The 23,706-nt window shown below is 37.6% G+C and overlaps 1 protein-coding gene across 1 annotated transcript in view; it reads right to left on the reverse strand.

Moving 5' to 3' along the window:
• EFNA2 (ephrin A2) overlaps positions 1-23,442 on the reverse strand; it is a 513,974-nt gene extending 490,532 nt beyond the window's left edge. Inside the window, exon 1 of the mRNA XM_082256218.1 lies at positions 22,875-23,442. Coding sequence (XP_082112344.1) covers positions 22,875-22,993 — 119 coding nt within the window. The 5' untranslated portion in view covers positions 22,994-23,442. The remainder of the gene's footprint in view (positions 1-22,874) is intronic.
• Positions 23,443-23,706: the final 264 nt, after the last annotated feature.

Here is a 23,706-nt window from a genome sequence, read left to right on the forward strand (position 1 = left end):
TATTAGATATGCTATAGAAGGAGGGCACGACTAATGCGGAGATCATTTATATGTTCTTCACCTAACTATATCTTGGAATAATCCTGTACCTTACTTGATCTTGAACATTATTTAGGCTTTGTTCACACTGGTGCGGCTTCAAAGTCGCCCGACACTGAAGCCGCCCCGTGCAACGCGACTTCAGTGTGGCTGGCAAACAACTTCTCTAATAGAAGTCAACGCAAGTCGCCCCCAAATTAGTGCAGGAACCTTTTCCTTAGTCTGAGCCACTTGAGTTGCTCCGATTAGAACAGTTCCATTGTACTGAATGGAGCGCGACTTGTCAGGCGGCTAAGTCGCCTGACAAGTTGCCCCAGTGTGAGCCCAGGGCCATCTTACCGAATGGGCACACTGGGCAGTTGCCTGGGGGGCCACACCTGCCCAGCAACCCAGACATAGCCCCAGCCCCATCCAAGCATTAGTCCCGATTCCCATGTGCATCCCGCCACTTAGCAGCCCTGCGCTGCTGTCAGGCCACTTGGGCCGTGGTGGGGGAGCCCACAACTGCAGGAATGCCTGTCCGCCTCCACGGGAACAGGCACACACAGGACAGTTGAGTCTGACTCCCGTCCGTGTGTGTGTTCACCGGACCCAGCCAACGAACTTGGAAGCTGTCATTACCCTGGCACTGCTGTACCAATAAATAACACCTTATCGAAAATTTGCATTTTTATTCTCGTAGGTGATTGTGTAGGTGGGGCCCCAGTGCATTGCATTGCCCAGGGCCTTTTAAAGCTCTTAGTGCCCGTTCTCGTTAACTCTTTTTCTACCAGTTTGGTGTATGTTGGTAGCTCTAACTTGGGTTCTCCTTACTGTATTAAGCATTGTTTCAGGTGAAGGAAACTATTGAAGAGATGTGATCTTCTTGCTTTAACGTCCATGAATCACCTAGTTAATTTTCATATTGTGTTGAAAGTAACTCACTGACTACTGTATTGAACCTGTTGTTTGGATATTGTTGTTATTGCTGGTTGTACCATTCTGTTATGTATTATTGCATACCTTTAAATAAAAAATTAAAAAAACAAAAAAAAAAACAGAGTTGGTCTTAACTGTCGGTATTCATTTTGACTTTGGCGCATTTATTGCACCACAATGTGCAGAGCATTGAATGCGCCAAAGTGGAGCATTTTAGAACTGCCTCAATTTTGTGCACGAGCCCCTATTAAAACCAAAAAAGTCACAGATGCTTCATGAATTTGGTGCAATACATTACCAAGAATGAATGCCACAAAAGTGGTGCAGCATGTTTATTGAATTCCCCCCATAGAGCAGATAAGAAGGTCCATAGCACAAATAAAAAAGTAAGACTCGATAAGTTTAAACATTTTCAGGGTTTTTTTCCACTGTTAGAACTGTCATGTGTCAAAGTACAATCTCACAACTGCACCTATATATGTATTAGCAGAAAAAGAATATCCATATGATAAAGTTGATAGAAAACCTAAAGCCTCTTGTACATGGGTGTAAAAAATGCCACTGCTAAGGGGATCTGGGGGTGTTTGTATGTACATGCAGCGTTCAGGGACATAAAAAAAATGCCCCACACCTGCATTCCGAGCACAGGATATCAGCATGTTTAGGGTGTGCAGGCACGTAAATACATCTAATCGCACATAAGCACGCGTGTGCGCATATATTTTTTTCCAGTGGACAAAATAAATTAATATTCTGGCAAGTAAGATGCATTTATGCTGAATGCAGTATGTGCATATACGCACTTACATACGCAAAACATGAGGTATTTTTTTTGGAGCTTTACCAGGTGCATGAAGCCTGAAACATTTTGGGGCATAGAAAGCTCTTTGTATAGCATTTTTAGCTTAAACCATTTGCCGCAAAATCATATGTTTGTATGTTATTTTGCTCAAGTGGTTGTACAGGGGTGATGCCTGCAGCTCTGGCACCATTTTTTAGAGCTGACAATCAGCTTTCTTGTAATAACAACTGAAGTGGATAAGCCTTCCACCTCTCCACCCGGGTCTCCTGTCTCAACAGGAGACCTGAGCCAGAGACCCAAAAAAAGCCGGAATTGGCTTTGATCGTGTCTCTGATGTAGTAACCCGGAAGCGACGTCACAACGTCACTTCCTGTTTACTCACCAGCCAACAGCGTCCGTTTTAAAAAAATCCAAAGTATTCAAAAACACCAATAAAGCAGTGTTTTGAATACTTTTAAGTGTAGAGGAGGGGTTTGGGGTCTTTTAGACCCCAGATCCCTCCAGAAAGAGTACCTGTCACTGCCTAGTACTGTCACAAGGAATGTTTACATTCCTTGTGACAGCAAAAAAAATGATCAGAATTTTTTTTTTAAAGGGACAGTAAAAAAAAAAAAAGATTTAAAGCTTCCTGTCCCTCTGTGCTCATGCGCCAAAACAAACGCATACGTAAGTCGCGGCCGCAAATGTACACAGTGTTCAAACCACATGTGAGGTATTGCCGCGATCGTTAGAGTGAGAGCTATAATTCTAGCACAAGACCTCCTCTGTAACTCTTAACATGTAACCGTTAAAAGCGTTGCCTATGGAGATTTTAGGTACCCCAGTTTGTCGCCATTCCACGAGTGTGCGCAATTTTAAATTGTGACATGTTAGGTATCTATTTACTCGCCGTAGCATCATCTTTCATATTATACAAAAAAATTGGGCTAATTTTACTGTTAGTTTTTTTTAATTAACCATGCTAGCGGTAAACCCGAGCGTGACTCGGGGTAGGAATTTCCTGCTATTATCGGTATCCCCGAGTCACGCTCGGGGTGAATGGGCAGAGCTATGCAGACAGCGCAGCGGAGTGTCTTACCTTATCCTGGCGATCCAGCGATGAGCTCTCATTGCTGTGACCGCCAGCCGAGATCTCCGCCGCTCGTCTGTCGGTAGGAGGACTTCCTAGTTCCGTTCCCTGCAGCAGCAATGCTGCATGGGAGCGGAACTAGGGAGGGAAATTCAAAAAAAAAAAAAAACGTTGCACAAAACATTTTATATTATATATATATATATATATATATATATATATATATATATATATATATATATATATATATATTATATGCATATATATATATATATATATATATATGCATATATATATGTATATATATATGCATATATATATGTATATATATATATATACATATATGTATATATGTGTATATATATATATACCTATATACACACACATATATATATAATTATATTATTGATTCGATTATAATTCATGCGTTTTATATATATATATATATATATATATATATACATTCACACACACACACACATATATGTATATACACACACATATATATATAATATATAACGCATGAATTATAATCTAATCAATAATATAATTTTATTATATATATTAATAAAATTATATTATTGATTCGATTATAATTCATGCGTTTGTGTTTCAAATTTATCACATCTGGGATGTCTACTAGACTCTTGTTTTGGTCAGGTTTAAGTCAGTAATTACTAAGAATTGTAGGCCTATAATACATAACGCCAAATTTCCATGAAAAAAATTGTACCGCTTTTGGTACAGAATTCCTGACAGAATCATACCGCCAGGGAGGTTAATTGAAGTGTATTTAATAAAAAAATAATTGAGTTTGAAAGGCCGCTGCGAAAATTCAGTTTGACATAACATATTGCAATGACCACCATTTTATTCTCTAGGGCATGGGTGTCCAACCTTTTGGCTTCTCTGGGCCACATTGAGTGTAGAGAAATTTTCTCTGGCCGCATATAAAATATATACTATAGTTAAGGTATATAAGTAATAAAACACAGCCGCGCCCTTCCCGCGCTGCCGCCCCCCCCCCCCCAGCACTAATTTAACACAACTAGAGGATGATCCATTCCAAGGCAGCCTCTGCCTGCAGTTAGTTGGAAGCCAATGTGGCCATGCCCCCGACACGACTTCCTTCCTCCCCAGCAAAAAAAAAAAAATAAATTGTCAGGGGGCAGTGGGCCGCATTGCCTGCGGTTCTGGGCCGCAGGTTGGACATGCCTGCTCTAGGGTTTAAGTAATTTTTTAGCAAAAAATACTGATTTTAACTTGTAAGCAACAAATGTCAGAAATAGGCCTGGTCATCAAGAGGTTAAGGCCTGCATACAGGCATAAAAATAAGTTGCTTTTACAGGCTTACAGCAAACTTTTAATGCCTTAAACATTATTCTATGTTAGCATAAGTGGCCATCAGGCATTTAGATCAGTATTTTTAAGAGCAGCAATAAGAAGCATACAAAACACACCAAAACTGCATTCAAACAAGAGCTTATGAGCATAATTTAGGCACATAGATGTGTAAACATAAAAAAATGTGCCTAAATAATCATAAATTATTTATAGTTGATAGTTGAATTGACAGTCCATTTATTTTCTAGCGTATAACCAAAAATCTCCATACAATATTCCTAAAAATGTAACAACCCCACAATATATCTGTCATTGTAGCCTTTACAGCACTGTATTAAAACATATAAGATTTAATTACAGCACTGTGGGGTTGATTTACTAAAAGCAAATAGACTGTGCACTTTGCAAAGTGCAGTTGCACTCTGCAAGTGCAATTAGAGCTTAGTAAATGAGGTAAAGCTTCACTTTGCAAAGAATACCCAATCACGTGCAAGGAAAATAAAAAACAGCAGTTTTGCTTGCACCTGGTTGGATGATGGAAGTCAGCAGCCCTTCTGCTCATTTACTAAGCTCTAGAGTAACTGCATTTGCAGAGTGCAACTGCACATTGTAGAGTACACAGTCTATTTGCCTTTAGTAATTTAACCCCTTCGTTTTTATTGATGGACGAACATTGGCCTAATTTAAGAAACCGTTCATATTCTCAAGCAATAATTCTCTGCTGAAGTGAACAATGCCAACCAATCGATATGATCACTTGTGAACGCTTTATTAAATTGGGTTGCATGTATTTTAATTTTGGCGTAAGGACAATACAATTAATTATTTATTATTATTATTATTAATTATTATTATTATTGGTTAGCATTCTTGCATTAAAGCTCTGGGATCAAGGTAGATTCCCAGTAAGGATACTATCTGAATGGCGTTTGTATGTTCTCTCTATGCCTTTGAGGGTTTTATTCCTCAAACAGAAAAAAACACTGGTAAGTTAACAAATCTCCACCCAAAATGAGCCCTACAGTGTATGAATGATTGTCATAGGATCCTAAAGGGCCGTACACACTTGACGAAAATCGAATGAAATATCCTCCGATTTTTCTCTCTCTTGCTCAGCGTTCATTACCGTTTTTAGTTGACAGTGCATAAATGTTCACAAAATTTCTCGTACGATTTTTCTTTTTTTGGCACATTTGTTCCTAGACTTCCGGGTTGTCAGCAACTTCAGATCATGCGCGGCCTTTCGTATCCGATTTCACACAGACGTACTGCATGCACATTAAACGAAAATTGGTCGTCTAGGGACAGACGATAAAAATTTTGGTGTTTGTCCCTCCGTTTTTTTTTCGTTGAAAATGCCGGCAGCGGCTGCTGAAAGTTGTGTACACACTAGGCGAAAATCGGAGGATTTTACCTCGGATGGGAATTTTCGACAGATTTTCTACTAGTGTGTACCCCACTTTAGATTCTGAACTCACTAGTGAGACAGGAATTAGTGTGAATGATTTAGTGCAAAGTGTTAAAGGAATTGTGTTAGCCATGTAGAACTGAGTAAAATAAGAAAATACTCTGGCATGGTAGCCAATCAGCTTCTTACTTCAGTGTATTCAAGTAAGCTTTGACAAAAAAAAAAGCTGGGAGCGGATTGGTTTCTCTGCAGAGTTGTGCCAGATTTAGCACTCCAGTTTTAGTAAATCAACTCTTGAATGTGCTCAGATCAAACCAATGTTGGAGATCTGTCCTCTCAGACGACGTGTTAGAGCTGCAAAAAGTGTGGCCAGTTCACAAGTAGGTGCTAATAGTCCTCATTAATTACCCTTATTTTCCACTCAAATTTCCAAATGTACCCAATCTGTTCAATTCAATGTGGATTAAAGTAAAAAAAAAAAAAAAAAAATCTAAGAAGTTGATGCACAGAAAAAGATATTCAAAGCCAGAAGAATGGCATTTAATATTATTTCTGGGGACCAAGAAAGAAAATGTATGCACTGCCTCTACTTTAAATCCACATAGTATTATTTTATTAATATTCGGACAGATATAACTATAACTAAAGCAGTATGAATCCGTGGATGGTGAATTATACAACTGGTAACAATCCATTTTCAGCTGACCAGAATAAGACAGGATATACTGTTTGATCAATAGAGAAAATGACAGTGCTTGGTCATGTATGGCAGAAGCCTCAAGGGATTGCACTATGCTTGCTCCACAGTGAAGGTTAAAAGCACCTAGTGCAAAATCCATTTTGTTGTCTATGACCTGTGTTTAATAAGGCAAAGAGCAATGTGTAAAGGGAACTAATTCCCGGCAACCAATCGGAAATGCTGATTGGTTGGTATGGGTTACTGCACATAATTGCTCTTTGCACTAAGTTATTAAACAAAGGCCTATGAGTCAGAGATAGGACCCAAACAGTTCAGTTTCTGTAATGAAAATAAACTCCATATGGCGAGATGTGGTTTACAAGGGAAATAAATTAGACAGTGGGCATAAAAAGATGTCATGCATGTAGACAACTGAACAATCACAACAAACAAATGATCAGAAAAAAAAATTCAAGAGAATCAGGGGGAAAAAAAAAACAGAGAAACTCTGAATGATGTCCGCTGAACTGAGATCTGAGAATCAATCCATGTTAGAGATCATGCTAATTACTATGAAATGTACTGCTTTAATCATAAGACCCACTGGGGTTTCATTTATGACCAGCAAATCCAAATATGCATGTCTTCCTCTGTGCTTTATTCATTCACACAGTCTAGACGTTTGGAAAGAATATCAAGGGTTGCTTTAACCTTGCCAAACCTAGCGTGTTCAATCTATAGTCTATTTTTCTGTAGCGTGTCCATAGCACTGTCATTCATTAAAATTATACTGAAAAAAAAAAAAACTATTTTTCCACCTTTTCCTTGCAAAAAGTAAAGCCAGTAATATGCAATCTAGTGTCGCTCTGAAAATACTGAGCATGATTTACTAGAAAATAAGCACTTTGGGCGTATCAACAATGCGTTTGCGAGATAGACCAGCGATAACTAAGCATCTGCAGAAGTAGTCATCTCTTATAAAGTACAGATTGCAAATGAAATGATTAGCTAAGGAGTGTCTTGCTCCATTATCCAAACATACGTAAAAAATTGCATTTTTTTTTCAAATACTTTTGGGGCCATGTGACCTGTCTTAGATATTATTCCAAAGTGGATCCTGCGCACAGGCAGAGTTGTATAAAGTACTCGAAACCCATACTTGAGTAAAAGTACAAGTGCTCGATCAAAAAGTGACTTGAGTAGAAGTACTAAAGTATTCAACATTTTTTGTACTTAAGTATTGCAAGTAGTTTTTTTAAAAATTTTGCTACTCAAGTACTGAAAGTAAAAGTACAAGTACTGTGTTATGTAGTTATTAAAGAAAGAAGTCAAAAGTTTGAACATCATATTGTTTTTTATTATTTCAAATGCAGCTTTTATTTATACATACAGTAGCATTTATTTTCGTATGCGCTGATAATACACATGTTTTGAGCTTCATGAAACCTGCCATCTACTGTTCTGGCAGTGGTAATTTTTATAATAGTAACGAGTAACTATGCAGCATAAAAAAAAAAAAAATCAGAGTAGAAGTACTGAAATCATTGAAAAAATGTAGTGAAGTAAAAGTGGAAGTAGGAGAAAAAAATTCTACTCTAGGAAAGTACAGATACCGCCTTTCGGTACTTAAGTACAGTAGTGAAGTAGTTCTACTTAGTTAATATACATCTCTGCGCACAGGGTAACACAATGCAAATGCAGGTAACAGTGTGCAAGCGCAAAGTGTAGACTTTGACCACAGCTATTGCGCATACAGGATTTCACATGATGCTGCTTTAGAAGGGGTCCAATAATAAATACCTGTACATGTAAATGCACAAATATACTGATTACTAATATTTATAGGTAAAATTGATCCAGGGAATATCTGATTTCCTCTCGGGGGATCAGGAAGGAATTTTTCCCCACTGGAGCAAATTTGATGATACTTTATTGGGGTATTTTTTTGCCTTCCTCTGGATCAACTGCGGGTATAGGATTGTGTATATGGAGGTTTTCTATTTGTGTGTGTTTTTTTTTCTGTTGGTTAAACTAGATGGACTTGTCTTTTTTCAACTAGACCAGGGATCTTTAAACTATGGCCCTCCAGCTGTTGTAGAACTACACATTCCATGGGGCATTGTAAAACCCTGACATTCACACACATGACTAGGCATGATGGGAATTGTAGTTCCTGAACAACTGGAGGGCCATAGTTTGAAGACTAACTATGTATGTACATGCGCTCCCTTGTTTGTTCTAATAACATGTTGTAAAGGGGTACTTTTGGAGCAGCTACTTTTTGTCTTGCTGCATATGCATTTTATACTATAGTAAGCAATTGTGCTGCTTGTCAGATTGTGTGCATGTTTTTTTAATTTTAAGGTATATTCTTAACAAGCACATTCCCTAGTGTACCTTATCAGAGTATAAGATCACAAAGTAGCACTATTTGGATGTTTTATGCACCCTGAAGACTGGTACCACAAACTAGGCATGGAAAACATGAGCGTACAACACATTTACACGCACTCATGAAAACCGGCACTGCATTGCACTTATAATCTTCATAGTGATTTTTATCTGCTCTTGCATATTTACTTATAGTAAATTAGGCCTGTTGTCAGTACACACCCATTGCACTACATTATATTGATGGACAGCAGAGCTTAAGCGGGGTACACACTAGAAGAAAATCTGCCGAAAATTCCCGCCCCATGTGAAATCGTCCGATTTTCGCCTAGTGTGTACACAACTTTCAGCAGCCGTTGCCGACATTTTCAACGAAAAAAAACGGAGGGACAAACACCAAAATTTTTTTCATCTGTCCCCAGACGACCGATTTTAGTTTAATGTGTATGCAGTACGTCCGTGAAAAATCGGATACGAAAGACCTCGGATGATCTGAATTTCTGAATTTGCTGACAACCTAGGAACAAATGTGCCAAAAAAAAGAAAAATCGGACGAGAAATTTCGTGAACATTTATGCACTGTCGACTAAAAACGGTAATGAACGCTGAGAAGACAGAAAAAAATCGGAGGATATTTCGTCCGATTTTCGTCAAGTGTGTACGGCCCTTTAGACAAGACATAGCAGAACTGATGGAAGCTTCTACTGATATATATTTCCCGATAAGCTAAGACATGTTAAGGTGTGCAGTTCCAAAGTTCTTATATTTTTTTTTTTTCTTCATGAATGCCTGATTGTTAGAAATAAACAATATATATGGGGGTTCCATAAGCAAGAGTTTTTCACAGCAAAGGATGATATTCTGACACTGCGCTGATTTTCTATTACAAAATCCCACCAATTTAGGCGCAAACAGTACTGGGTTGAGTTATATTGCTATGCTTACAGATATGTTATCTATGATTGCATCCTTTACATTTTTGTACCTACATGTTTTACATTTACATTTGCAAAATAATTTTGTACCAGTCACGTGATACAATATAATCCAAACGTTAGGGTACATTTCTTTTAAAGAACACATCTAAAGGAATGCAGGCCCCCGGACATATTTTACAATGACTAGATCACCCCATTAGTCAAAGATATGTTCATGCGCTGCATGATTTACAGCAGTTCTTGGGCTGGTTGACTGACCCAGTGAGAAGATTCCTAGGTCTACAACTCCCACTTATTCACAATCAGCTCTCCCAAGATATTGAGTAAATCATTAATGTATAATTTGGTCATCCTAATGTAGATATATATTTTCTGTTAATGTGCCAAACTGTAATGCAATGCACTACATAATACTTCTTTGCAATTATGTTTTTTATTCAGAATTAGTGATAACATAACCTCAGGGAAATGGATGAGGTTCGTTCTCCTAATTTTAAAATTGTCCAAATAACCATACAGAGATACGCCTAATGTGAGGAGAATCACGCTATGTTGGAATCCAGGTAATTGTGATTCATGAATAGCAATGACTTTCTGCAGACTGCATGTTTATTTTCAGTTAAAATGAATTTAATAAAATCAAATTGATCAATGTACAGCATAAATAGGCAAGCAGTGTCTACAAAAAGTTGTCCATAAAAGTAAAAATAATTAATAATGTCAGAGCGTTACAATTCTTGGGATTGTTAATGACCAATTTTAAGGATCACTGGTCACTACTTGTGAGCTGTGCTCTGACAAAATGAAGGAAAACGTGGCACACAGTGACCTCCTCTAGAGATGATCAATGGTCTATCAACCACACGGCTGACTCTTCTTTCAGAATTCTTCTTCTCGAAAAAGGTATGTTGCTATTGGGAACTCACCTGAAACATTGTTTAGGCCTAGTTAGGGAACTGAAGAGCAAGCATGCTGCAACATGCCTGTGATGTCACCAAAAGGTAAGTACATATTCTGTTTAGTGAATACAGACAATGTTTTAGCTGGTCCTTGTGAGATTCTGTATCTGTCTTGTGAATTCGCTACAACTGAGGTCAAGATTTCACCCTGTCTTCTGGTTCCTATTATTCATCTGTCTACCCTCATCTACCCCCCTTCCCCTTCCCAATTTGAATTTTGACTGTAAACTGCATTCTATGTTAGTGCTGCCTGTCCTGACCTGTGCCAGTCTGTTTACCACCTGCCCAGAGTTCTGAAAGATTATGCTTTTGCCTAAACATTGGTACTTTGGATTGTTGTCAAATTATATAACTAGTGCAAACTCAACGGCTGCACCTAGAATTATCATATACCTCCTTGCAGGGGTCCCTGAAGATGACCAAGCACCGATTAGACTTCTATGCTTATCTGGGGACCATGGGTCACAACACTGACTAAACAAATCCCTTAGCAGGTAAAAAACTTCACATATGGATTTCAACTCTATAGCGGTTTGCAAAGTTTAGCTTGAATAGATGAGGCCTTTCCGTATTTTTTTTTTTTTTAAATCTCAATTAAGTTAGCGATGCATTTAAGATAATACATGTAGCTGTTTTACTAGAATCCAAGGCACGTTCATCATACCATCTTACCAATAACTGTAATATTGGAGGATGATTACATATATATATATATATATATATATATATATATATATATATACACACACATTATATATATATAATATATATATATATATATATATATATATATATATATATATATATATATATATATATATATATATATATAAAAACTATTTCTGATTTGTGAAAACACTCCTCGGTTGACCGATCTTGGGTGTAGGGTCTATCTATTGGGGTTGATTTTTATGGACAAATATTTTTACTATAGATAAGGTTGGTGCTAAAGGCAATTTTTACCGTGGACATAAATGCGGTTGGATCTTATGACTACTATTTTAAGTTTATGACTGACTGCGTTAATGATTGTTGTTATGAGTACATATGATCTTAACATATATATTCTAATTCCAATATAGAGAAATTTTAATAAAGGTGCATTAAATACAGGCACATTGAAACTAACTATCCCCATTCCAAGAAGTAAAACGCAGATAATGCAAAAAATATATATATATATATATATATATATATATATATATATATATATATATATATAAACAGATGGTTTTATCAGCTTCTCAAAATGTCCCAACATTTTTAGCTAGGTTGTGAGATAAACTATTACCAAAAAGCGGCGAATTTATAAAGAACAAAAGAACAGAACACTGTGTTACTGGAAAAAATATGCATGTGTCTGTGTACAATATATATATATATATATATATATATATATACATATATATATATATATATATATATATACATATATATATATATATATATATATATATATATATATATATATATATATATATATATATTTCTTTTTTTTCTCTTAATCAAATTTAAATCAGGAAAAAGTATGCTTGCACAGTCATTTTAAGAAAATGAGTATGTATATGTACAGGTGTGTGTGTTTATACCTCCAATTTGTGAAAAGCGGCATAAAAGTAAACCAGTTTACTTTTCAAAAAAACCTCCAGAAACATATTCATTTCAGACGTATTTTAAAAAAATGGAATTCAAAACAAAAAGATACAAGACACACAAGAAAAGGGTACAGGTGATAATAAAGTGTTCAAGACCAGTTTCCATCACAACCTATGACACACGTTAAGTCTATAGACCCAGGCCCACACTCATAAAAGCAACATGTATGGTAACATTGATATGAACACATGATATGAAGGTACAAATACAATTTCTTCTGTTTTTGGGTAAAAACAGCAAACGAGCAGGCAAAAAGGTACCGGGGTTTACAATTTTACAACTTTTTAAAAATAGCGAACATAAAAAGCAAAATATATCATTACAAACACACAGCCTAAAATTGCTACTTCATATTCATCCTACAAAATAAAAAAATGTGGTTATGATTCTTTTTGTAAAATATTAAGACGAATAAATATTCTTTAACAATGAGGTTACAAGAACAATAAGATGTACCTGTTATACAAACGATTTTGTAGAAGAGGGACAATAATTAAATTTACATAGAAGAGACTAACCAATTAAAATATGTCCCAGGTAGCTTTGTTCCTAAGATTTCCCATCTCAACAATTCAATATAATTACAGATAAGGAACTAATTGTTCTCCATATGCAGCACACATGCTTTCCAAAATGCCTAAATGCAAATACACTTACATAATAGAGTACAAAGCGTTTAAATAAGCACTTCATCAGCGAACATTTAGAATCAAAGTCTACAACAAGAAAAATAATAGATAATATTGCATATTATGTTAAAAAAAATATATCAGTACATCAGTAAATATGTATCCAATTAAAAAAAATAATAATAAATAATACATTTATATATATATATATATATATATATATATATATATATATAATTTATTAAAAAAGACTATATATATATATATATATATATATATATATATATATATATATATAATTTATTAAAAAAGACTATGTATATATATATATATATATATATATATATATATATATATATATATATATATATAATTTATTAAAAAAGACTGGCCACATTTGTATTTACAGATATTATTGTTCATTATCGTTACATAGAATTGGATTTTTATTAGTAATTTTCAGTAATTTTCTAGCTATATCTATGTTATGTTGCCCATTACAGATCAGGGAAGGTAAAGCGCAAAAATTAAGATTTATCTTTTAGAAACACTTTAGTTCACAAGTTGCAACAGTCCCTTAACACATTACGCAACTAAATATATGTGCTTACTATAGCAAATACTAGAATCATAGAGGAGAATGTTCCAATTCCAACAAAGCTCTACTAAAAAAAAAAAAACACAGTTTGGGATAAAATGTTCTTTTTTGCTTGATTTATTGATTTTTATTCTGAAAACTTGTCCAGAACACTCCGAGTAAGTAAGCAGTGCTATTTTTACAGATCACTATCAGTGTGTTAAATTATGTGAGGTGCTTAATCCTCTAAGACTGTTCTCTTTCATTTAATAACTCAAGCACTTGGAAAGAAGCCGTATGGGTCTGGAAATGCTGAGCAAAAAAAAAAAAAAAAATTGTCAGTCCACGCCAGACCTGGGATCCTTTAAGAATTTTAACATGTGTTGAGCATTTAACTGAACAAAAGAAATATCCTAGGCCAGAATTACAGTTGCAGGCAGAAACCCAAATCTGAGGAATAGGCCTAAAAAAAAAAAAAAATGTGAAGGCATCTACGTAAATAAAATCCATATGTGAAGCAATCAAGCATTGGAAAAAAAAAAAAAAGCAAAGACCACAATCTCTCAGCTGGAACATCGTATTATTCTGACTGAAGCATACCTAACTATTTAGGTATTTTATATAATGTACTTGGAGATTTATAAAAACATGCCTGGAGACTTATATACTAAGGATATGTTTTAGGAGACAAAGCTCTTAACTTCCTTTAGCTATAGTGTACAGAGTTGCCTACATACATGAACACACATACATGTATACACATGAACATACATGATACATATATGTTCGCGCATACAGATATATTATCATGTATTATTCTTCTAATTTGACTATTTTTATGCGCAGACCTTGGTGAAATACAGAAAACATAAGCTATTCAGACCAGCCCTGCCCCTGTAGGATCTTACCGTCTACTATCTCAACCATGGTCATATATGCACACACATAGCTGGCTCAGATTGGACTGGAAGACCATTACTCTACCGGTATGTTTTTGGATTGTGGGAAAAAGAAACTGGATTACCAGAAGGAAACCCACACCAACAAAGGGAGAATATATTAAATACAGATACTGTCCTTGGTGGCAGGAATCCGGCACAGCCAGACTAGAGTACTAACAGCCCACACTAGATCCCCAAAATATGTCCTAATAAGGCTACATTCACACCTGAGCGTAGCGTTTTCGCGCGTTTTTTACCATGATTTTACCGCGATTTTTACCGCAATTTACAGGTGTTTTTTGTGCAGGCGTTTTTAGATTGAATAGAGACCAATGGAAAACGCCTGTAATCTGCCCAAAAAGAAGCTCATGTACTTTTTTGAGCATTTTGCTCACAGCGTCAAAACGCTCAGATGTGAACAGGGGCCATTGAAATGAATAGGATTTGTTATGTTGGGCGTTTTTTGAGCTCATCCTAGAGCAGAAAAACTCCCCAAAAACGTCCCAAAACGCCTACATGTGAACGGAGCCTAAATAATAACTCACTTTAAGATTTATTTTATTTTTTTTGCATTGTCGAACGCCGACAAACCTACCAAAGACTATACCAGAGTGCATTCATTCTGTACAGTTATACATGAAAATTAACTTGAAACACTTACGAATGCTTAAAAACTTGAAATATTTGTATAACTCGTGCCAAGTTCCATGTGTGAGGGCTTTAAAAATAAAACTAAGTAAAAATAACAAGATTCTTTTTTTTGGAATTTTGTACCTAGTAGGAGAACAAGCAGAGAGGTTGCTACAATATGTTTGATACATAATATTTGATAGCTTCATTTTGTTTCATTTAAAAAAAATAAATAAATAAATAAATAAATAACATACTTACTATTTCATTTTTTAAAATAATTTTTTAAAGCCGCTACGCAGCACGCGTTTTGTTAGAGAACGTTTGTTTTAAATTTCAGGTCTATGGATTTGTTAGCTGGCTATTAGAGAGCGGTTAAATTTGTAGGTATAGTCTAAAAAATAAGATTATTTAAAAAATTGTAACCTAAAGCTGGATACACACTATACAACTTTTGTTGGTAGATTTTCTTTAGATTTACCTTCAACTATGTAGTGGAAGAGACTGCCTGATTGCATACAAATTGAAAGTGTTTAGGCCTGACCTCGTATTATATGGTTTTGGTAAGTCTAAAGAAAAAAATCTAAAGCTGGATACACACTATACACTATACAACACTATACACACTATCCAACTTTTGTTGTTAGATTTCCATCAGATTTACCTTTTCTATGTAGTGCAAGGTCCTGCCTGACTGCATACAAATGGAAAGTGTTTAGATTTGACCTCGTATTATATGGTTTTGGTAAGTCTAAAGGAAATAATCTAAAGGAAATTGTATAGTGTGTATCCAGCTTAAGTGTGTAACCAAGCATGCTCTGGTTGCCTGTGCATACATGTTTATGCCCACTGAGGAGGGAGGGGAAAGCATGCTGCTTCTGGCTTATATCAGGGGGGACAATAGCAGACAGCCGAAAATATCCCATTCAGCCGATTTTTCCTGGGATCTGTTGGCCAAGGACATCTTCACCAGTCCAAATCAGGCCGTGGCCATGATGATCTTTGCCCAAACCAGACAAAGCAGATGGATCAGGTAGTAAACAATAGTATCCGCGCTATGGAGAAAAAATTATAAATATAATAAATAGTAAAATGGCTGCTGCCTACCCCTAAAATATAGACTGTGAAGTCAATATTAAAAATGGAAAAAGAAATGAGGTAATTGGCGCTGCCTAAAAAGGTGTGTGGAAGATTAGGGTAAAACCAATAACTTATGTACAGAAGATCCTCTTATATATAAAAATGTATATAAATATAAAGTGCAATAATACAAAACAGTGCAATCGCAAATCAATATATATACATATATATGTATTCTATGGGAACATAAAGTGCAATAGTGCAATACCAGTGCGCATCAGGTGATGATCATCTGTACTGTAATATAATGCTTAAATACTATATTATGTATTACATGTAAAATATACTCTAAAAAAATGTTACAATAATATGTATGCAAGCATGACAACACAATACACAACATACAAGCCAATGTGGGAACATATAATAGGCATACATAAGTGAGCATGGAAATTGGGCGTGACACGGACTAAGCAGTGCGCACACAGAGAAAATCAGACTGTTCCACATAATACACAGGAATGGTCTAGCCACCCCTTCCAACATGGGCAACACATTCCACCACATGCTTTGTGCTACAGTGTATCAAGTAAATGAACAAGCCCTGCTAATGAGCATTTCCGAACCATACACAGGTGATACATGCCAAGATTGCCAACAATGATCATGACATCTCTGCAATAACCCCAAACATATTTAATTACATACATGGACAGGAAAGTATGTTATATTGTTTAAATTCTAGAAGTGCTGCCATACAACTAATATACACTAACCATGCCATCTACACTGCATTGGTCATACATATTGGCATGCAAGTCCACACACATAAAGCAGCAGATTGAGCAGCCCTATAATGGTCATGACAAACTGCCCAATTCTATCATGGAACAGCAGGTGTACTTACCTATGCATGTGCCGATCAGACTAATCTGTCCCTATAATATATTGTATATAGAGCGAACTATACTGTAAATGTAACTAGAACTCCAAATAATCTTGTATGCTCCACAACACATTTCCCTTTGTACTAAAGTGTTCATATCAACCTCACTCTTTAGCTTTGCATACATTGCACTGTACCCGTTATACCAGTACGCCCAGTGCTTTCATTTTATTTTTACTCTCTCTTTTCACACTTACCAAACTCAGTAATAACAACACTTTGCTATATATACTGTACATGAGTTATTGGAAAATGTAGTGCTTGCACACACTCTTTGCTATATATACTGTACATGGTTTATTTGAAAATGTAGTGCTTGCACATGCTCTTTGCTATATATACTGTACATTAGTTATTTGAAAATGTACAGTTCTTGCACATGCTCTTAGTACCTGGGCAGCTCATATTGCACAGGTACCAAGTATTATGTACACACCCTGCACAGTACATATCATTATCATTCCATGCTGCACGCTGCACATCCATCCATCCTACCTACATGTGATACAATGTACTTTCATGTATCCCTTCAAACTCATGCCTTCCAATGTGTATGCATCAGTCAAACCAAGTGAATGTAACATTCTTCTTCTTACATACATATTGCTGATCATGTGACACTGTACCTTCATGTACTACATACATACATACATATACTATACATACATGCATTATACATATGGAATACACGTCTCTCTCCAAACATGCTTGTAAAATGCTTCTTCTTACATACATAATGCTGATCATGTGACACTACACATACATGTACTACATACATATACATACATACATGCATTATACATATGGAATACACGTCTCTCTCCAAACATGCTTGTAAAATGCTTCTTCTTACATACATAATGCTGATCATGTGACACTATACATACATGTACTACATACATATACATACATATACTATACATGCATTATACATATGGAATACACGTCTTTCTCCAAACATGCTTGTAAAATGCTTCTTCTTACATATATAATGCTGATCATGTGACACTATACATACATGTACTACATACATACATACATATACTATACATACATGCATTATACATATGGAATACACGTCTCTCTCCAAACATGCTTGTAAAATGCTTCTTCTTACATACATAATGCTGATCATGTGACACTACACATACATGTACTACATACATATACATACATACATGCATTATACATATGGAATACACGTCTCTCTCCAAACATGCTTGTAAAATGCTTCTTCTTACATACATAATGCTGATCATGTGACACTATACATACATGTACTACATACATATACATACATATACTATACATGCATTATACATATGGAATACACGTCTTTCTCCAAACATGCTTGTAAAATGCTTCTTCTTACATACATAATGCTGATCATGTGACACTATACATACATATACATACATATACTATATATACATACATGCATTATACATATGGAATACACATCTCTCTCCAAACATGCTTGTAACATGCCAACATTACTTTGCATGCAAAAACATGTAATCGGTAACCTAATATAAAGATATTAAACACTTATATAGGATATGCATTAATTGATGGGTAATGATACTGTATTATGACAATACTATGTTACTTTCTTTCATTTGGAATTTATTTTATTTTATTGAAATGTTGGAAAATACAATGAACATATTGCAAAAAAAAATAAAATAAATCACTGAATACTACTAAACAGGTAAACTGGTCATGACTCATGCTAAGGATGCCAAACTAGTCATACTTTGGTAGTAAGGAGTAGATCTTGCTTAAACATGCCAACATGCATTCCACTACGTAGAACAGAGCATGCAGATTGGCACTATACAGTACATGTAAGAAACATGCAATAAGTCAGCATGAAGTACTATTTGAACAAGTCTTTGTTACCCTAGGTTTATCCTGTAATGGATATAACACATGGAACTACTCCGACAAAAGCAGAGCAATACATAATAAAGCTTATTTAATAAGGCAGTAAAGCAGCAACGATTATGTGCAAAGTGCTCTAATCGCTGACTACCAATTAGATTTCATTTTGCTGCAGTCAGGTTAGTGAAAGACGGATTGTGATTGGTTACGATAGGATACTGCGCTTTGCTCGGCGCTCTGTTTGTCTTATTAAACATAAGCACCAAAGAGTTCTGGCAAACTAGCTAGTACATAAAATATTGGCATGTATGGGATGTTTACTAGACGAATGCTCCCATACGTGGTATTGGACCTCACATGTCCCGGGTACGGTATTTATATCTGTACAGATATACACGCAGACACAACGCATTCGCTAACTGTATAATCTCTGAATCAGCATATTGCACTCAGTAACAATCTACATTCATACTTCATTCATTCATAGAAAATAAAATGGTCACGATACCATTCACTCAAAGAAAATATTAAAATAAAATGATCAAGATAACTTTCACAATAACTTCCTTCCTGCATCGACTTGGAAAATACAATATCGCATTGTTTAGAAAACTTGCGATGGCTTTGGAAATAAATACTACAGGGCGCAATCATGCTGGGAATGTCAGTCTGTTTAGAACAGTTAATTGTTTGACAAAATGTATGTATAAAAAGCATTCCAAGCAACAGCATGCATTGAAATGTCATAGCGGCTAAATACTACATAATATGCATTGTGAATGCCAACTAGTGCCACATAACATGCACCAAGCATGCCAACCAATATGTGCTTCCCTTGCCAGCCAAAACAGCATCATGCGCACCAGTAATAAAAAAAAAATAGGCTGTACAAAAGCATTTACTATTAAGAAGGCATACACCCTTATATCAAAAACAGATCTTTTTAAGATACAAAGATTCAGGCTTGTGTTAAGACGCTTTACTTTTGTTCTGAGGCTCTGCGGCAGTGTTAAATTCACAATACAAAACGCCTGTTCCTTGAGAGACAGCCTGCGATCATCAAATGCACTTGTAGCTCATAATGATCCTGAGCATTAGGGGAAAGCTCTGGTCCCTGGAGTTTCCTGCAGCAGCAGCATCTGGATCAGCTCAGGAAAGCAGACATACTACAACACAAGCCAGCATCTCACATACACACAACCCACCGACACCAAGCAGGAGAAACAGCACAAGTATGTTGCTGGGTATGGGGAACTCAGAAAACTTCTGTTTACAAACAAAAGCTGATAAACACAAAATAGCTTTCCATACTCTATGACAGCCTTTCTCAACTAGGGTTCCTCCATACGTTGTTAGGGATTCCTCGATCATCTAGTCATTTCTATCCCCTGGATATGTATTGACTAGCACCGATTATCTTTTTAGCTATCTGTAAGGGGAGATTCTTCCCACTGACCACCAATATAAGGAGCACTCTTCCCACTGAACAAAACAATTTAAGGAGAATTCTTCCCACTGACCACCAATTTAAGGAGAACTCTTCCAATCGACCACCAATGTAAGGAGCACTCTTTCCACTGACCACCAATTTAAGGAGCACTCTTTCCACTGACCACCAATTTAAGGAGCACCCTTTCCACTGACCACCAATTTAAGGAGCACTCTTACCACAGACCACCAATTTAAGGAGCACTCTTACCACTGATTACCATTGTAAGGGGCACTCTTCCTCCTGACCACCAATTTAAGGAGCACTCTTTCCAGTGACCACCAATTTAAGGAGCACTCTTTCCACTGACCACCAATTTAAGGAGCACTCTTTCCACTGACCACCAATTTAAGGAGCACTCTTACCACTGATTACCATTGTAAGGGGCACTCTTCCTCCTGACCACCAATTTAAGGAGCACTCTTTCCAGTGACCACCAATTTAAGGAGCACTCTTTCCACTGACCACCAATTTAAGGAGCACTCTTTCCACTGACCACCAATTTAAGGAGCACTCTTTCCACTGATCACCAATTTAAGGAGCACTCTTCCCACTGACCACCAATATAAGGGGCACTCTTACCACTGACCACCAATTTAAGGAGCACTCTTACCACTGACCACCAATTTAAGGAGCACTCTTTCCACTGATCACCAATTTAAGGAGCACTCTTCCCACTGACCACCAATATAAGGGGCACTCTTACCACTGACCACCAATTTAAGGAGCACTCTTACCACTGACCACCAATTTAAGGAGCACTCTTTCCACTGACCACCAATTTAAGGAGCACTCTTTCCACTGACCACCAATTTAAGGAGCACTCTTTCCACTGACCACCAATTTAAGGAGCACTCTTGCCACTGACCATCAATTTAAGGAGCACTCTTCCCACTGACCACCAATATAAGGAGCACTCTTCCCACTGACCACCTATATAAGGAGCACTCTTCCCACTGACCACCAATATAAGGAGCCCTCTTCCCACTGACCACCTATATAAGGAGCACTCTTCCCACTGACAACTAATGTAAGCATTCCTCCAGAGGTTGTTAGGGATTCCTCGATCAATGAGTAAATTGTTTCCCCCAGATATGTGATCACTGACACCAATTATCTTTTTAGCTATATTGTAAGGGGAGCCTATTTCCACTGACCACCAATATAAGGAGCACTCTTCCCCTGACCACCAATATAAGGAGCACTCTTCCCACTGGCAACTAATGTAAGCATTCCTCCAGAGGTTATTAGGGATTCCTTGATCAATGAGTAAATTTTACCCCTCAGATATGTGATAACTGACACCAATTATCTTTTTAGCTATATGTATTCCCTCTGACCATCAATATAAGGCACATTCTTCCCACTGCCTACCAATATAAGGAGCTCTCTTCCCACTCACCACCAATGTAAGGAGCATTCATTCCACTGACCACCAATGTAAGGAGCACTCTTCCCACTGACCACCAATGTAAGGAGCACTCTTCCCACTGACCACCAATGTAAGGAGCACTCTTCCCACTGACCACCAATGTAAGGAGCACTCTTCCCACTGACCACCAATGTAAGGAGCATTCATTCCACTGACCACTAATGTAAGGAACATTCTGCCCACTGACCACCACTGTAAGGTGCATTTTTCCCATTGAACACTAATGTAAGGAATATTTTGCCCACTGACCACTAATATAGGGAAAACTCTTCATGCTGACCACTATTGTAAGGAACACTCTTCCTACTGACCAACAATGTAAGGAGCAATGTTCCCACTGGCTACCAATTTAAGGAATGCTCTTCCTACTGACCAACAGTGTAAGCAGATCTCTTCCCGCTGACCACCAGTGTAAGGAGCCGTGTTCCCACTGATGACTAATTTAGAGGGTGCTCTTCGCACTGACCACCAGTGTTAGGAGCGATGTTCCCACTGATGACCAATTTAGAGGGTGCTCTTCGCACTGACCACCAGTGTTAGGAGTGATGTTCCCACTGATGACCAATTTAGAGGGTGCTCTTCCTACTGACCACCAATATAAGAAGTATTCTTCCGACGGACCACCAGTGCAAGCAGCACTGTTCCAACTAACCACCATGCTCATCTACTATGTGCTGTGGCTATAGTAATCACTGTAGGGGTTTCCCCGAGCCTGGAAAGTTATTTCAAGGGTTCCTTCTTGTTATAAAGGTTGAGAAAGGCTATAGATGTGCAGAGACAGAGTTGAAGATGGGTCAGAGTTAATAATATCTGTTGCTGGTTTGTTCCTATATCTAGCCATGGAGAGTACTCCCCCCTTCCCCACCACCGCAGTCATCATGAACACAGCACACAAAGTTAGCCCACACACAGTTAATCACATTCAGGACCTGACCCAAACCATAATGTAAGTGAGGACAACCTACTACTGATGACCTGTACGGTAGGTACCTTCCATCCATAGGATAGGACAGAGTTACCTGTAGAAGTTTGATACCCCATGAAATAAAGGAAGCCCTCTTACCTGGGATTACTCTTGTTCCAGTAGACTGCATAGCGATCTGAGATGACTTTGCTGGGATCATCTGTCCATACACAGACCCAAATCAGGGCCCCCAGGAGCAGTGGGACCAGGGGCCCCATACTCGGGGTCCAAGTTACGTGCTCCCCTCACACCGGACCCCCTGGTCCCATGGCCGGACGGAGAAGTGATGAAGAAGTGTGGAGCCTTGGAAGGATGGAAGGATGGAAGTGTGGTGGGGGGTGTAAGAGGTGGTGGAGGTGTGGTCCTTGTCAATGTCCCACCAGTGGTCGCTCAGCCCTCAGCTCCATGCCATAGGGGGTGTGTAGGTACCTGGATCCCGCTCACTATCGCTGTGTATCAGCCCAGGTATAAGGAGCAGGCTCCAGCTCAGCTCAGTCTCTATTCCAGCTCTCATGGTCCAAAGCCCAGGAGGTGACAACTCCTGAGCCCGGGCTACAGGACCAGTCAGGACATCCTGGAGGCCAGGGAGGAGAAGGGGAGTGATAGAGTAAGAGAGACGGGGGAAGGAGAGGCGACAGATCCCGGGCCACACGTACAGTCCGCACAACAGGTAGGAAGATACACACAACTACTACAGCCAACGGACAAGCACGGACACACAACCCCACTATGAGCAACTGCCAAGTCCTTGTCTCCTCACTCCATCTACACACCGAACATCCCCCCCTCCCTCCTTCCCTCTCCACACTCCTCCCTTACCAGGCTCATATCACTCCCTTCTCATTCTCTGCCTCAATGTCAACGGCGCTCGTTCGGGGAACTGCTCAGAGGCCTCGCGCCATCTACCGCCTGTGTGCGGTACTGCAGCCTT

Source organism: Pelophylax lessonae, assembly GCF_965119305.1.
Source record: "Pelophylax lessonae genome assembly, chromosome: 1".
Taxonomy (NCBI): domain Eukaryota; kingdom Metazoa; phylum Chordata; class Amphibia; order Anura; family Ranidae; genus Pelophylax; species Pelophylax lessonae.